The sequence below is a fragment of the Schistocerca piceifrons genome, chromosome 4, assembly GCF_021461385.2.
Source record: "Schistocerca piceifrons isolate TAMUIC-IGC-003096 chromosome 4, iqSchPice1.1, whole genome shotgun sequence".
Classification (NCBI taxonomy): domain Eukaryota; kingdom Metazoa; phylum Arthropoda; class Insecta; order Orthoptera; family Acrididae; genus Schistocerca; species Schistocerca piceifrons.
Genome location: NC_060141.1, coordinates 263,202,712 through 263,220,383, shown reverse-complemented (window position 1 = coordinate 263,220,383; position 17,672 = coordinate 263,202,712). Strand labels below are relative to the sequence as shown.

Genomic DNA, 17,672 nt, shown 5'->3' with positions numbered 1-17,672 from the left:
CTATACTTGTATCATCAGCAAAGAGAACTAACTTTGCCTCTTCATGAATATAGAATGGCAAGTCATTAATATATAATAAGAACAACAAAGGACCCAAGACTGACCCTTATGGAACCCCATTCTTGATAGTTCCCCAGTTTGAGGAATGTGCTGATCTTTGCATGTTACGAGAACTACTTATTTCAACTTTCTGCACTCTTCCAGTTAGGTACAAATTAAACCATTTGTGCACTGTCCCACTCATGCCACAATACTTGAGCTTGTCTAGCAGAATTTCATGATTTACACAATCAAAAGCCTTTGAGAGATCACAAAAAATCCCAATGGGAGGTGTTCGGTTATTCAGATCATTCAAAATTTGACTGGTGAAAGCATATATGGCATTTTCTGTTGAAAAACCTTTCATTCATTCACCCATCCATCCATCCATCCACCCATCATGTTCTAAAGATACAGTAATGAATGAGAATATTCAGGGATATGGAACAAGTCAAGGTATACAGTAACATAAGACAAAAAAGGCAATATAAACCACTGAGTTAAAGAGAAATACTGTGTATCCATAGGATATGTGGTTTGTAACTGAAAAAAAGTGTCCTGGAATAACCAACAAAAGGTAACATTCTATGAGCCAGGGCATGGACATTTGTCAAAAGCTGGAATTTTGGTAGGGAAGCTAGAAAGTCTTAAAAGGGAAATCCACAGATTCAAGCTAGAGTTGACGCCAGTGAAATGAAATGTAAAGAAGATCAGGACAAATATGGGGTAATATCAACAGCAGTAGAAAATGGTGTAACAGGAGTGGGCGTTTTTCATGGACAGGGAGGTAGGGCAGAGAGTGAATTACTGTTAACAGTTCAATGACAGATTATTCCATCACAATCAACAGGAAAAGCAGCACCAACAACTATAGTTTAAGTATACATGCCGATGTCACTAGCAGAAGATGAAAACAGTATTGTGAAAAGGATAGATGGCTGCTCACCATACAGAGGAGACATAGTGTTATAGGAAGGCACAACAAAAAGACAACTATATATTTGACCTCCCAGCCAAAACTCCTTCATCTAAAGGAGAAGATGTGTGTGTGAGCTCTGCTTGTGTGAATGTGTGTGCCTTTTTTTCTACTTTAGAGGAAGGCCTTTTGGCCAGAAGCACAAATGAATAGCTGTCTTTTCTGTTGTGATTGACTGAAACACAATACCTCTTCTATATGGTTAGTAGCAATCTATCCTTTTCACAATATTGTTCTGATTCCATCCCAGGCTTTCCACTGTGTGTGGAAGATGAAGAGATGGAGAAAGTATATGAGGATATTAAATTTGTAATTATGTATGTAAAGGGAGATGAAAATCAAATATCGTGTATGGTTGGAATAATGTATTAAGGGAAGGAACAGAAGTGGCAGCCAAATGACTATTCAAATTGGTTTGTAGAATGTTTGAGTCTTGAGATTTTAGAAAATATCATTCCCTCAATCTTGAAGGCAAGAAGGGCAGATAAGTGTGAGAACTATTGCACAATCAGCTTAACAGCTTATGTATCAAAGTTGGTTACAAGAATAATATAAAGAATAATGGAAAACAAAATTGAGGATGTGTTAGATGATAATCTGTTGGCTTTAGGAAAATGTTGCTATAGAGGCAGTTCTGACATCATGCTTCGTAATGGACACAAGATTTAACAAAAATCAAGACCTTTTCATAGGATTTGTCACCCTAGAAAAAGTGTTAGGCAATGTAAAATGGTTAAAGATGTTTGAAATTCTCAGGATGTTATGTGTGGGCTATAGGGAAAGATGGGCAATATACAATAGGTAAAAGAACTGGGAGGTGAAAACAAATATTGAAGACCTATTTCTAAGCCATCAGTTTTTGCAAGAATTAATGAAAAGGCATATATGTAAGGGTAACCGATTATTTCAGGTCACATAATTTGGCATCAGTCATACAGTTTGTTTTTAAAAGTGGTTTTTCAGTTCACATGATTTGCCATCAGTCATACAGTTTGTTTTTAAAAGGGGTTTAACAACTGAAAATGCTGCATTCTATTCTCTCTGTGAGATATTGATGGATTGAACAAAGTTCTGAACATTAGATGTCTTCTGTGATTTAATTAAGGTGTCCGATTGTGTTGATTACTAAATATTACTGCAGAAGTTGGGCCATTAAGGAATAAGAGGAGGAGCAGAGTTGTGATGTGTGTGATTGGGGCATGGTCAAGACAGGATGTGTAAGGGGTCAGTTTGGGACTACTACTGTTTCTTCTAAAAAAAAAAAAAAAAATATATGATATACCTTCGAACATGACAGATGATTCTAAAATATTTCTGTTTGCTGATGACACTAGCTTGGAAATGAAAGACATTGAGTGAAACATAGGTGATGTATCAAACAGTGCAATTAAAGACACAAATTCATAGCTTTTAGAAAATAAAGTGATGGTAATTACACTAAGACTCAGTTTTTACCACAATTCAGCTGAAACTGATATTTTGATTACTCAGAATGGGCATATGATTAATGAGTCTGAATATTCCAGATTGCTAGCTGTACAAATAGATAGTAAACTGACATGAAAAGCTCATGTTTGAGATCTTATTTAAATACTGAATGCAGTTAGAACAGCTTTAGAACAGTATCTGCAGTAAATGATAGTCCAACATGAAAATTAGTCTACTTAGAGTATTTTCATTCACTTCTGACATACGACATTATATTCTGGGATTCCCATTCCCAAAGAGTAGTTTTGGCTCATAAAAGGGGCAGCTCAAGCAATATGTGGTGTAAGTGCACAAACCTGTTGTCAACTCCTGTTGAGGACTCTGGGAATTCTGACATTTTCCTCTTAATATACATTTTCTTTAAAATCATTTTTTGTTAACAATATGAACTTATTTACAAAAATTCACTGCTTTTACTAAGTTAAGGCATAAATCCGAACTGCATACAGATTGCATCTCCTTGACTCTTGTGCAGAAATGTGTACAGTATTCTACTGCATCCATTTTCATTAAGCTACCACAAGAATTAAAGGCAGTTCTGACCTAGCAGTAATCCTCACATTTTCAAGTCTAAATGGAAGGAATTCCACATAGCTTATTTTTTCTCTGCCAGTGTATTTTTGAAATAAATAAATAGACCGAGCGAGGTGGCGCAGTGGTTAGACACTGGACTCGCATTCGGGAGGACGACGTTTCAATCCCGTGTCTGGCCATCCTGATTTAGGTTTTCCATGATTTCCCTAAATCGCTCCAGGCAAATGCCGGGATGGTTCCTTTCAAAGGGCACGGCTGACTTCCTTTCCCGTCCTTCCCTAATTCGATGAGACCGATGACCTCGCTGTCTGGTCTCCTTCCCCAAAAACAACCAACCAACCAAATAAATAAATAAATAAAATAAATAAATAATAAAATGAAATAACTCTATTCCTGTCTTATATTGTTAATTACACTAATATATACCCAGCAGCTTCCATTTGAATGGGATTCATATAAATTGTACTTTTAATTATCTAAATTTTCTGATGTATTTTTATGTACTGACTCATTCCACATCCACTGGGACTGAAGCCTCAATTTGGTGCTATGGAACTATAAGCGTAAATAAATAAATAAAAAAAATGCTTGGATTAGAAAGGTTGTAGTACAGAGATACAGTCTTTCATCTCTACTGTTCAGTCCGTGTTAAAGAAGCAATGACAGAAATAAAAGAAAGCTTCAGGAATGAGATTAAAATACGAAGTAAAAGGATATCTATGTTACACTTTGCTGATGACATTTGTATCCACAGTGAGAGTGAAGAAGAATGGCATGACCTATTTAATGGCAGGAACAGTGTAATGGGTACACACTATTGATTAAGAGTAAACCAAAGAAAGATGAGAGTAATGAGGAGTAATAGAAATGAAATTAGTGACCAACATAACATTAAAACTGGGGACCATAAAGTAGATGAAGTTAAGAGATTCTGCCATCTTGAAAGCAAAATTACATGCAATTGACAAAGTAAGGAGGGTATAAGAAGCAGACTAGCAGAGGCAAAGAGGACATTCATCACAAAAAGAAGTCTACTTGCATCAAACATAGGACTTAATGTGAGGAAGAAATGTCTGCAAATGTACGAGGGAAGATCGGAAAGTAACACACAATAATTTTATTACCAAAAAGTTTAATAGGTAACAAAACCATAAATGAACTTGCATCTTTTTCCTACTTTTCTACATAATCCCCTACATTCTCAACACATTTCCCCCATCATGGAACCAGTTTAAATATGTTGTGTTCAAAGAAGTCTGTTTGGTTGGAGTATAGCCATATATGGACTGCTGATTTCACTTCTGCATCTGTTGCAAAACCTTCGCCAACCAGGAATTTCGCCATGGGACCAAACAGACTAAAGTTCAATGGTGCAAGGTTTGGACTGTATGGTGGATGCTGGAGCACCTCTCACCAAAATTTGGCGATTTTCTCATGAACAGGAGCAGTAGCATTGGGCGATCATTGTCATGAACTTTGGCATCAGCACTAATGTGTGGCATTTGTCATGAAGGGCACAATACAGCTTAGACATAGTTTTAATATGGGCTGCAACATTCACAGTGGCCTCATGCTCAACAAAGTCCACCAATTACACACCATGCATATCCCAGGACCTGTCACAAGCTCTTTCCTAGCAGACTGAGTCACTTTGAATTTTTTTTCATACTGGGGAACCATCACGTTTCTACTCCGTAGAGGCCCTGCTTGGTTTCGAGCATATAGTAGTGTGCACATGATTCATCACCGGTGACAATTCCTTTCAGAAAGTCACGCCCTACTGTAGTGTAATGTGTTAAATGATCCAAGCCAGTCATCATTCACTGGCCCTTGTGGTTGTCTGTCAGATTCTTAGGCACCCAACTAGCACTAACTTTACAAAATTTCAACTTGTCATAAACAATATCATACACCATACCATAAGAATCTTGAACTGCTGTGATAAGATTTGCAGTTCATTTACTAGTCATTCAAAATAGCTGCTGCAGCGGCTCCAATGTTCCCACTGGTTTCAGCTGTTACTGGTTGCCCGGAGCACCGTAAATCACTGTGGTTCATGTGGCCCTCTTGGAAGAAAGTAAACCACCTGGAGAGATTGCTACAGTCCATTCAGATGTGTTCATACATGCCAGGCATGTCCCTGTGAATTTTACTCAGTTTATGCACTATGGCCCACAGATATCGAACTACATTTCACTGCTTTTCACAAGTTGATGACAGTCACATGTGTGCCAGGCTTCTCTTGCTAGAGCCACACATTAAAAGAAAAAACCCTCTGTAGTGCAAACTTCTAATTACATCTTCATGAAATTTCAACATTAAAGCTGCAATACCAGGGTAGAAAAAAATTATTGTCTTACTATCTGATCCTCTCTTATACATTTGGAGCAAAGCATTGCGTGGGAGTTAATAATGGACTGTGGGGAAATAGGACAAGAACAGAATTGAAGCATCTCAGATATGGTACTACAGACAAATAAGATAAGAAATGAGGAGAACTGATGAGCAGAGGAACACATGGAAAACACTGGCAAGAAGAAGGGGCAGGATGATAAGACTTGTGTTCAGACATAAAGGAATAACTTATATGGTATTTCAGGGAAGTGTAGAAGGTAAAAACTGTAGAAGGAGACACATATTGGAATAAATCCAACAAATAATCGAGGAAATTGGGTGCAAGTGGTAGTTGGAGATGAAAAGGATGACACAGGAGAGGAATTTGTGGTGTGACACAACAAAGCAGTCAAAAGATTAATGACTATATGGAACTCTGTTACATAGTGATATTGAATGATAGACAACATAGTGGTTCAGGTTCCTGCTGTCACAAGGTGAGTGGAGGTTGTGGTGAGGCAAGATGGCTGCCATTGTTGTTGGTGTAGGTTAAACATTGCCAATTGTACAAAATACTAGGACAGAAAATAATGTCCAAGCACTCTTCAAATTGTTGAAAGGCACAACTGTGAAAATTTTTACTGTCTGAGTATGACGTGGTCGAAATGATAGCATTGATAAGAGCATGTTGGCTAGTGTTTCACTGTCTGATATGGTAATGTGGTAATGGCACTTTGTGCCTGAATTTCAGTTCTTTGGAGAGTGTTAGGTGTGACACTGAGGAGCACCAAATATGTCAATTATATATTCTATGTCCAAATGAGCCATCTCTTGTGCACTGAGAGAGGGCAGAACACTGTAGATGCACTGGGGAGTCTGTTCAGTACACAGTTGTGTCATTGTTTCAGGTCTGAACACAGATTGATGCATTGCATACAAATGTTCCACATTGTAGTGTGGCATATGAAACAAGCACTCTGTCATCAGGCCACAATTGGCCCATCGGGGCCATCCAACCGCCGTGTCATCCTCAGCTGAGGATGCGGATAGGAGAGGCGTGTGGTTAGCACACTGCTCTCCCGGTCGTTACGATGGTTTTCTTTGACCGGAGCCACTACTATTCGGTCGAGTAGCTCCTCAATTGGCATCACGAGGCTGAGTGCACCCTGAAAAATGGCAACAGCACATGGTGGCCCGGATGGTCACCCATGCAAGTGCTGGCCACGCCCGACAGCACTTAACTTCGGTGAACTAACGAGAACTGGTGTGTCCACTGCGGCAAGGCTGTTGCCATATGAAACAAGGATGCAGGAAAATTAGTCAGTTTGTGCAAAATGATTAACAGCCTAGTGTGATTATGGCTGTATTGTCATTGTGTGGTAACCGGCTTATTAGTAAAGTGAGAAAATATGGCACAATATGATATTTGGGGGTCACCAGTGTGGAACTCTGGTATGTAGTGATAGTGAATGATAGACAACATAGTGGTGTGGAGTACACAACACACTTTATTTTATAGTAATTCTATACAAACAAGGATACATGATGTAGTGCACTTGAACAAACTATGCCCGTCAACTGTCATAGATAAGGCCACGAGTTGTTTTTTCTGGCCAGTGATGCTAATGTTTCCACAACTTAATCTGCATTAAAAATAAAGTGTCAATAAACTCCTTAATGCTGTTCACACATATGCCATTTAAATATAATCCAGTAAAACAGAAAAAAACTGCTACCTCCTCAGTTGTACTGTTATACTTGATTCAGCAGAAATTGAGAGGATTCAGGCAAGTATTATTTTCTTCAGCTCCTGCCAGTATTTGTGACCAAGTAATCTTCATTACAACAACAGCAGTGCATTTGTTGAAAACTATCTTTCATTTGCTGTACTGAATTTAGATAGTTCTGCAAGAAAATGAGGTCTAAAGAGCTCACAGGTTACCTCAGTGAAACAAATAATTTCAGTGGATTGTATGAAATATTTAGGTAGCCATTTGTGAAGATTTTACAGATACTGGGCATATGATGGACAACCTTTAAAAGTACACCTTGAGATCTCTTACAGTAATGACACATAAACTAAGGAGGCAATGAAGAACCTTCTCATGAGAACCACCAATGCCATTTCTACCACCATCTCCACTTCATTTTATTATATTCCCTCTCCACATTTAGTTAATATGTAAGTTATATAACTCTGACAGACTTTTAAATATGAAAGTAATTATTGAAAAAGTGTTCATTCTTAAAGAAGTATGATTTAATTTTTTAGGATTCCAACTTAACACAGATGTTCTATCAATCTTAATTCTTCGCTACATGAGAAAGGATGGAACTTTGCGATTTGGTGATTTTGTGTCTGCTATTCTTCATCTCACTGTGGCATTTAGTAAGTATCAATTTAAACTGTGTTAAAGAATAAATATTACTCATACTGTGCAGGGAGTACCAGAGAGATTAGATTTCATTGTTGACTTAATAATTGTATATAATAAAAAAAGCTTAGGTGTTCTAACTGTCGCTACATATATTTTATTTTAGTTTTTGGAGTTAATACGCTACAATTGAAAATAACATTTTTATGAAGAAAGTTGTTATGATGTTACTTGGATGATTATTTGTGCATTTATATCATTTTTCCTTTCAGCACAAAAAATTTACTCAAATAAGCAGTGCAGAATGATCTTAAAATTAACATGATGAAATTACCCAAATTAGAAATACAGGTTGCACAAACAGGAAAGCTAAGAAAATTGTAACTGGAATATTAGTGAAATGATAAACATGTTTTGGCAATTGAAAATGATAGTGGAAGAGTCCAGGGAGGTTTATGAGAATTAACAGTGTTTTATCCACATAAATAACTGTATGTAGCTTTAGAACATACAAAATTAGCTTTTTATTCTTCTGAAGTCTGCCCCCGGTAGCTAAGTGGTTAGCACGACAGACTGTCAAGCCAAAGGGCCCGGGTTCGATTCCCAGCTGGGTCGGAGATTTTCTCCGCTCAGGGACTGGGTGTTGTGTTGTCCTAATCATCATCATTTCATCCCCATCGACGCGCAAGTCACCGAAGTGGCGTCAGATCGAAAGACTTGCACCAGGCGAACGGTCTATCCGACGGGAGGCCCTCGTCACACGACATTTCATTTCATTCTTCTGATAAAAGAAACTAAAAGGAAATGGACTGAACTTAAAGTAATGTGGCAAAGTTAACAAAACTTATCATGTTGGAGAGTTCATTTGATTTTATTCACTTCATATTGCCATGACACACAAGTACAAAAATGTATCACCATCATTCATTTTCCGCTGCTCCCTGCACTTGCCCCATTGCCCCTATTGTGTGGAGCACCTAGAACGTCCTGATACTTGAATAAGATTTGCCAACTGACTCTTGAGTGGATCGGATGTTATGGTGGCAGCAATGCTGTTGGCTGCAGTGTAGGAGTATCCACTAGTTGTGAGGCAGGGATGATCAGTGTCTCGGATGTATGAACTGGTGACTCTGGACTGGTTGTGGCTTGAAGTGTTGGCAAAGTTTACAGGGCCATTGAGAGTAAACTCCATGCCTATCTAACATATCCTATGGAAACTTTCAAGTGTGTGCCATTGTATAGGATGTCCATGGTGTGATCCCATCTAGTCATCTACTCTACTGGGAAATGGCAAGTGTACAGCAGCTGTAGCAGTGATCGGACAGATCCATTATGCAACATCACATGTGAACAGTTATGCAAGTCTTTGTGTACAAACATCTGATGGCTGACATGTGAGAAGAAGGTGGGCAGCAGTTTTGGTGCAGTGGTGTTTAAACTGCTGAACTAAATGTGGAAATTCTGTTGTGTCAAGCAGTGGTGCTGGCACTAAGTAGTCATCTGAAATGTAAAGGGGATTGTAATGAACCATTTTGGGCTTGGATGCATGGATATCAGGTTTGTATGCTGTTTGGAGACCTAAGAGCACTAAGGGGAGTACTTTGTCCACTTTTCTTGGCAATACATTTGTGATGTTTTTAAGGTTCTGTGACACCATTCTCTCATACCATTACTAGTGGGGTGGTAGCTAATTGTATGGTGTTACTAAAAGCTGTACAGTTTGGATGGTTTCTGGAACAGAGTGGATTAAAATTGATGACCTCGATGGTTGTAACATCTAGAGAGCAGCCAAAATGTGTTTTGACTGAGATGTCAGCAGTTGGGGTTGCCTCTGCCTACCTTGTACATCTGCCTATGGCCATGTTAAGTATCTGTATCCATGTGACACTGGATCAGGTCCAACCATACTAGTGTGAACATGGGTAAATCTAACTGGTGCACCTTGGAAGTTACCAACTTCAGCATCCATGTGACAATCCACTTTACACTGTAGGCAGGGTATGCAAGAAAGTACCCATGCATGTGTGTCTGCATGCAGTCTGACATTAGTATTGACCCTCAGATGAGATAAGATGTGGACACTACCAAAAGCTGTCTTGTGGAGCTTCTACAAGTGTATGGAACTTAGAGTTGGGCACAGGAATCTGGTTGAGCATAGCCCTGTAGATGAGTTGTCAACAACTGTTGTAACTATGAATCCATGGCCTGCTCAACAGTAAGTTCTTTGTAGTCTATACTCCATCTCATACCAGAAAAGTAGTTAGCCAGTACATTTTCAGCATCTATCATGTTATGAATGTCTGTTTTAAAGTGACTCATGAACTCAATATGTCAAAACTGCCTTGATGAGCACTTGTCACTAATGTACTTGAATGCTGAAGTAATAGGTTTTTGATCTGCAAATGTAATCACTCATCAACCATCTATTTGTGGTCAGAAGTAAAACTGATAACAGCTCTGTGTCATATACATTCCACTTCTGTTGTGCTGACTGCAAGTTCTTACAGAAAAATGCGAGTCACTGCCTGTGTTACTCTACTTGCTGCTGCTGGTTGCTGACTGATTTACAGTGATGTGCATGAGATATCAAGTGGGTGAATAACACTGCCTGTCTTAAGCCACACAAAAATGATCTTCCTGATGATGCACTGGCTTTCATTTAATACTGTTCCATGGTTTAAAAGCAACAGATGTACTTTGCATCTATTTTGATAAAGTCCAGAATTTAATCTCTTAAAATCGAACATAAACAACTGTGGTGCATATAGTTTAAAATAAATAATTTTACTAGCTACATTCCAGTTTACATCATCCTCTTGGCTGAAATGTTATCACAATTGATCAAATTTCATTCTGCATTCAAGATGGCAGCTTACAACAATGTTGCTACTTACAGTTCCATTGTAATCCTGGTCTCAGCAATTCTAAATCTGAAGTAGTCAGTCCATCGTACATGTAATGTTCCACATTATATCCACAGAGTCTTTATATCATGAGTTGGAGATAACCTGTCTCTTGCAGCCATAATGAATCTTTGAGCCATATAAATCGCTTGCTTGGTTGTGCATAAACATTTGTTCTACATGAGAAAAAGATATATTACAAATTCCCCTCATGGGAGCAACAAACACAGAGATTGTTCCTGGGCTTGAGCACCAGGGGAAATTATTCAAGTAACAAAAAAAATGAAATTGCTTTGAGTACCTCATCCACAAAATGGTGTCCTTTCTGAGTGACATTGTTGAGGCCAAAAGGTGGGAATAAAAATTCAAAGAAACCAAATGCTGTGATAATGTGCCAGCTGGTACTCTGGTGAAATCCTTTATGCTGGGGTCTGGATACCTATCTGGTATTGTCCCTGCATTTAAGGCCTAATAATCACCAAATGGCCTCGAAGAGCGATCTTCCTTGCGGATAAGGTGTAAGGGCTGTCAGACTGGCATGTGATCAAATGTTGACTTTGCATTTGTTAAGCATTCAGTTGCAGTTCTGTGCACATAGTGAGATGGTTGTCCGGGTATACTTCAGATGTGGTGGACTGTATCATGCTTGATGCCATTGCAGTGAACCTGTACCTGCACCTCACTTGATGGTTTAATTGTGCAGAGCTCAGAGGGCTCCTGTATTATAGTTGTGCTATGTTTATAAGAGGTGAATCGATTGTTGATTCTCTGTAACACATTGTAATCAGTGTGACCTCTAGTCCGGCACCTAAACTAGTTTCAGAGATGTCAACAATTACAAATGACCATGTGAATGGCCTGGAAAAACCAACGTTGAAGGTGGCACCTTTCTGATTGCCTTCAGCTGTGCTTGGACATCCTGTTAGTTGTCTGTCATGTGGCAACAGGTAGTGTGCAGATATCAGAATCAGCCTCTATGAGGAACATCATGCCCGTATGCCTCTCTGACAAATACAGTCTTTTTGACATCTTGAATGTGTGTGTTGAGGTGCTTTCTGACAATAGTATGCAGATGCTCCACTGCTACTGTGGATTTTAGATGTCTGCCTATTTGAGTAAATGCATAGTTTGTTACACTTTGCAGCATGTTGACCCAAAAGTTTATGGCACCAGCATACCCCATTGGATCTCTTCCGCTGATCCTGAGTTCAACTGTTAGCACCTTGTCATAGCTGCCACTTGCACTTCTGTTTTGCCATCACTTCCAGTATGGTTCTTAAGCCTGGAATTTTATCTGAAATGTTTGACAGATGTTGTGACATTATGGCCACACAATCCAGAGTCATCGCATTGGATGAACTCAGCTGGAAACACTCCACCAATGTCATGGCAATTGTTGTATGCTACTTGAGTATTTTGTAGATCATATAAGCAAACTGCAGTGATTTGTTGGGTGACTTATCATATAGTGCCTGTGCCATCTATACTTGGGTCAGTAGTTATTGATGCCAAATGTGTATCTGTTCACTAAATTACATTGATGTCACTGCAAATCTGATGGGGTCTCATCAACACATTTCTCCACATATAGTACTTGCATGACTCTGAGATTGGTGGAACTTGGGTAGCTGGATATCAGCTTGTCTTTCTTTTTATTGTAAGCTCCATCTGATAGTGCATGCACTTAATGTTTGATATCAGTGTTGTGGTTTGTTGGTTCAAGCTTATCACTAAGGTGACTTATGCATGGTCATTGATGACTTGTTGCTGCTTGGATATGTTCTCCATTATCACAAACCACGTTTTCCATTGGGTCAGCATAAAGGCAGTATCTGTAGTTGCAAGTGTGGTGGGGATGAACAGCTGGATTCACAGACAGACGTCTCATTGCTATGAACTGTGGTTGTGACTCTCTCATAGGGCTCATTGTTACATATGGTTGTGTCCCAGGAGTACTTATCTGAGGTGATAGAGGTTTTAAGTCAAGACTAACATCATCTTCTGTCTTATCAGAAATGTTCACTGTGCTGTGATATGTGAGCTTTGCAGAATTAATCCCATATTTGTTGTATTTGATGGGCCAGCAAGCTCCAAAACTTTTTCATTGTAGAGTTTGCTGAGTTTTTCAGCGTTGGCATGGAATAGGCTGCCACTGTCACTTGTACATATTACTGTTGTTTGTCAAAAATGGCATTCATGGGAAGGCACAAAAGTTCTTAAATGGGGTCAACAATTATGTGGCCTCTTAGTTTAACAACATAAATAATTAAATGTGGTTTTAGAATGCATAGAATTGAGTTTTTGTTCTTCACAAATGCATATAAGAATGTTTGAAAAGAAATTAAAGGGAAACACATTGAACTTAAATTATTATGGCAAAGATAACCAACAAAGCATGTCAGACAGTTCATGTCTACATCTTGATATTATCATAACATGAAAGTACAAAAATGTATCACTGCCACAAGCTTTATTTTAGGGCAGGGAATGCAAACAATGTGAATGAGTAGGAAAATACTACTCGATTCTGTCTTAATATTGTCATGTGATGTGTTTGTATACTGAAACTAGCTTAGCACTTGCTGTTTTACTTGTGCAGACTGTATGGCCTGCAGAGATGTCTTTTGTTTTTATTTAATCAAATTTTTCGTTGTTGTTCACAAATTGCAGCACCTTCTAAGCTTTACTTGCTAATTAAGGCCATATAAGCATAGTCTTTTCCAAGTGTACTTCTGAGCAAAAAGTGATTCTGGTAGCCTTTTACATTCTTGTGGAGATATTTTCATAATGACTTGTGGCCCCTAACAAATATTTCTTTATGTCTAACCAAGTAGTGAAATACGAATTTCCATAAATTTAGCTTTGAAATTTTTTAATGTGACAAAATATTTTCTTAAAAGTTTTCAGCCCCTGTTGCACTTTAGGTTGATTTTACAGAAACAAAGAAACACACATTTTTTTTATTTTTTTAAATTTCTAACTGAGAAGTGAAATACCAATTGTCATGGGTGTAGCCTTAAAAATCCTTCAGTACTTCTCTAGCAATTATTTATTTTCAAAAAAACTTTCACCACTGTTTTACCCCCTTAACAGTTGAATTTCCAAAAATGCTGAAACGTGTATTTTTTTGTTTTCTGACTGAGAAACCAAATACCAGTTTTCATAGTTTTAGATTAAAAATTCCCTTAATAGTGATGTGCTTTCAAAAAGCCTTTCATCCCCTATTTCAACCCCTTAGAAGTGGAATTTCAGACAATTCTTTCTTAAGTGATGCCTACATATTAAGATCAACACCCTGTTCTCAAGTTTCCACCCTTAGCAGTTTTGGCTTGTTGATGATGAGTCAGTGCATCAGTCTGACCATATTTCATTCCCTTAGGGATTGAATTTCCAAAAACAGTGAAGCACATTTTTTCCATCTCTAACCGAGAAGTCAAAAACCAATTTCCAAAGATTTAGCTTTAAAAATGCTTTTGCATTTCATAAAACGTTTCAGCCCCTGTTTCACTCCCTTAGGGGTTGAGTTTCCAAAAACAGTGACATGTGTATGTTTTATTTTTAACAGAGAAGGTAAATACAAATTTTCATAGATTTAGCTTCAAAAATGCTTGCACAATGAAATATTTCCATAAAAACTTTCATCCCCCATTTCACCCTCATAGGGGTTGAATACCAAAAACAGTGAAACATATGCTTTTTTAAAATTTCTAACTGAGAAGTCAAATTTTAATTTTCATAGATTTAGCTTTAAAAATGCTTTCATAATAAAATATTTTCATAAAAGTCTCATCCCCTATTTCACTCACTTAGGGGCTCAATTTCCAAAAACAATGATGCACATATTCTTTTATTTGTAACTGAGGAGTCCAATATCTATGTTCATTGATGAAGCTTTAAGAATATTGAAATAGTTCTTTAATAATTATATTTTTATAAAAGAAGGCTTTCACCCACCATTTCACACCAATTGGGCTAAATTTCCTAAACTGCTGATACACGTACTTCTTTATTTCTGACTGAGAAATAATACCAATTTTCGTACATCTAGATTCAAAATTGCCTTAATAGCGACATTTTTCAAAAAACCCTTCATCCCCTATTTCACTCACTTAGGGTTGGAATTTCAAAAACTCCTTGTTAAACAAAGCTTACAGTATAAGGTCCACATCTTCTCCAAATTTCAAGTTTCTATTCTTAGCAGTTTGGGCTGGGTGATGATGAGTCAATCAGTCAGGACGTAACCTTTTATACGCTGAAGAGCCAAAGAAATTGATACATCTGCCCAAATATCATGTAGGACCCCCGCGAGCATGCAGAAGTGCTGAAACACAACATGGCATGGACTCGACTAATGTCTGCAGTAGTGCTGGAGGGAACTGACACCATGAATCTTGCAGGGCTGTCCATAAATCCATAAGAGTAGGAGGGGATGGAGATCTCTTCTGAACTGCAAGTTGCAAGGCATCCCAGATATGTTCAATAATATTCATGTCTGGGGAATATGGTGGCCAGCAGAAGTGTTTAAACTCAGAAGAGTGTTCCTGGAGCCACTCTGTAGCAATTCTGGATGTGTGGGGTGTCACATTATCCTGCTGGAATTAACCATTGGAATGCACAATGGACATGAATGCATGCAGGTGATCAGACAGGATGCTTATATATGTGTCACCTGTGTTTGTCATCTAATTTTAGAGACCAAAAGCTGTATTTTGTGACAGTCGTTTTATTGTGCCTATCTGTGGCTCAGCATATTTGCTATATGCTGAGTAGCAATTTTTCTTTTCACAATATCGTCACCTGTCAGAGTCATATGTAGATGTATCGAGGGTCCCATATCACTCCAACTACACACACCCCACACCATTACAGAGCCTCCACCAGCTTGAGCTGTGCCCTGCTGACATGCAGGGTCCATGGTTCATGAGGTTGTCTCCATAACCTACACATCCATCCACTTGATGAAATTTGAAATGAGACTCGTCTGACCAGGTAACATGTTTCCAGTCATCAACAGTCCAATGTTGGTGTTGATGTATCCAGGCAAGACATAAAGCTTTGTGTCATGCAGTCATCAAGGGTACACAAGTGGACCTTGGGCTCCAAAAGCCCATATCGATCATGTTTCATTGAAAGGTCTGCATGCTAACACTTACTGATATCCTATTATTGAAATCTGAAGCAAGTTGTGAAATGGTTGCACTTCTGTCATGTTGAATGATTCTATTCTAATTGGTCCTGTTCTTGCAGGATCTTTCTCCAGCCACAGTGATGTTGGATATTTGATGTTTTACTGAATTCCTGCTATTCACACTCCATTTGTGAAATGGTTGTATGGGAAATTCCCCACTTCATCACTATGTTGGAGATGCTGTGTCCCATTGCTCATGTGCCAACTGTAACACTACGTTCAAACTCACTTAAATCTTGATAAACTGCCATTGTAGCAGTAGTAACTGATCTAACAATTGTTCCAGACACTTGTTGTCTTATATGGGCATTTTGCTGACTGCAGCACTATATTCTGCCTAAGAGGTTGATTGTTCATTTGAAAAACCAAAGGCAGCATTATGAAGCAAATTCTCTGTGGATCTGAAGTAGAGAAATTAAACTGAGGGTGCTGCAGTCATAACATATACCATGTTAACACAAACCTTAACTGATAAAATAATCCTAAAATTAATCATTTCCCCATAGTATCTTGAAAGAAAATTGTTGGGTATAATGAGAAGGGCAGGAAGGAAAATAATGAGGTAGAGAAAAAAATAAAGTTGAAGAGATTCATAGTGGCTGTTTTGAAACTGAAATGGAAATTGTACTTAGATTTCTCATGGTAAAAGTTACTGTTCTGAGAAAAGATGGATAGATTACATCAAGACAAAGTCGAGATATATTGGGCTGCATAAAGTTCAAAACCATACTACAAGGAGAAAGAACTGGGTGGAAAAATAGTTGATAATGATGATGACTTGTATATTGGTAATGTCCATCTGAAGCCCATAATAATTGAGCTATCCTGCAGTTGAACCTCACTTCTCCATTAATCTTTGAAAATAATTGGCTAATTTGAAAAGGAAAATAGCTCCCAAGTGCACTTGTGAGATTTGCTCACTTACAATGTACTACATTTCAATAGCTATAATTTGTTTATTATTCTTTTTCTTTAAGAACTGCTGCCATATTCACACGTTTGAATAGAAAAGCAAACTTTTCTTCTTACACCTCAGAAAAATTGGGAAACTGAAGTTATATGTTACTTGAACAATGCATACAAAATGTAGACTGCTAAATAACAAGCGAAAGTTTACTGAAAAAGATAAATATGTGAACATCTAACACTAAATGTAAGTGTGAGAATCTCTCTTTCTCAAAGAAGTGTGAACTTTTGAGATGTGGTGTTACAGAAGAATGCTGTAGATTAGATCATCAGACTGGATAATGAATACAGAAGTACTGAAATGAGATGGGGATAAAGATCTTCATGGCATTACTTTCAAAAAGAAGGGGTAGTTTGATAGGATACACTCTGAAGCAACAAAAAGTAGTTAATCTAACAATGAAGGGAAGTGGGGAAGGTAAAATGCATAGGGAGATATCAGAGCTTGAATACAATAAGAAGATAGGCTGCAGTAGTTGTACAAAAATGGGGGCACTTGAGGAGGATAGACTAGTCTGGACAGTTGCACCAAACTAGTCTTAAGACTGAAAAAATAACAGCAACAACAACAAGCTACAAAATTCTAGTAATCTTGCTATGTGTGCAGTTAATCATTGGCATGCTGTTTTGCACTATATTTGATTTGTTTGTAAGTGTACATTGTGAGCAGACTGTGTAAGAACAGGATATTTTTTTCAGGATTATTTGTTGTAATTAAATACTTGTCTCCACATTGTAAGATGTGTACTCATGGCTGCTACATCAAGTTGATGTTCAGTCGCTATTGTGTTGTTTGCTTTATAGGGCAACTGTGTTTTAAACTCACTTATTGTTAGAAACTGTTAGCTCTTGGATTATTATTTCCTGAA

General features: G+C 38.0%; 1 protein-coding gene and 1 pseudogene across 1 annotated transcript in view; one reads left to right on the top strand and one right to left on the bottom strand.

The window, feature by feature from the left end:
- The window catches only part of LOC124795276 (calpain-C), a 449,990-nt gene that overhangs the window by 422,539 nt on the left and 9,779 nt on the right, over positions 1 to 17,672 (top strand). The window contains exon 16 of the mRNA XM_047259222.1: positions 7,644 to 7,760. Coding sequence (XP_047115178.1) covers positions 7,644 to 7,760 — 117 coding nt within the window. The remainder of the gene's footprint in view (positions 1 to 7,643; positions 7,761 to 17,672) is intronic.
- Positions 6,546 to 6,663, bottom strand: LOC124796943 (annotated as a pseudogene).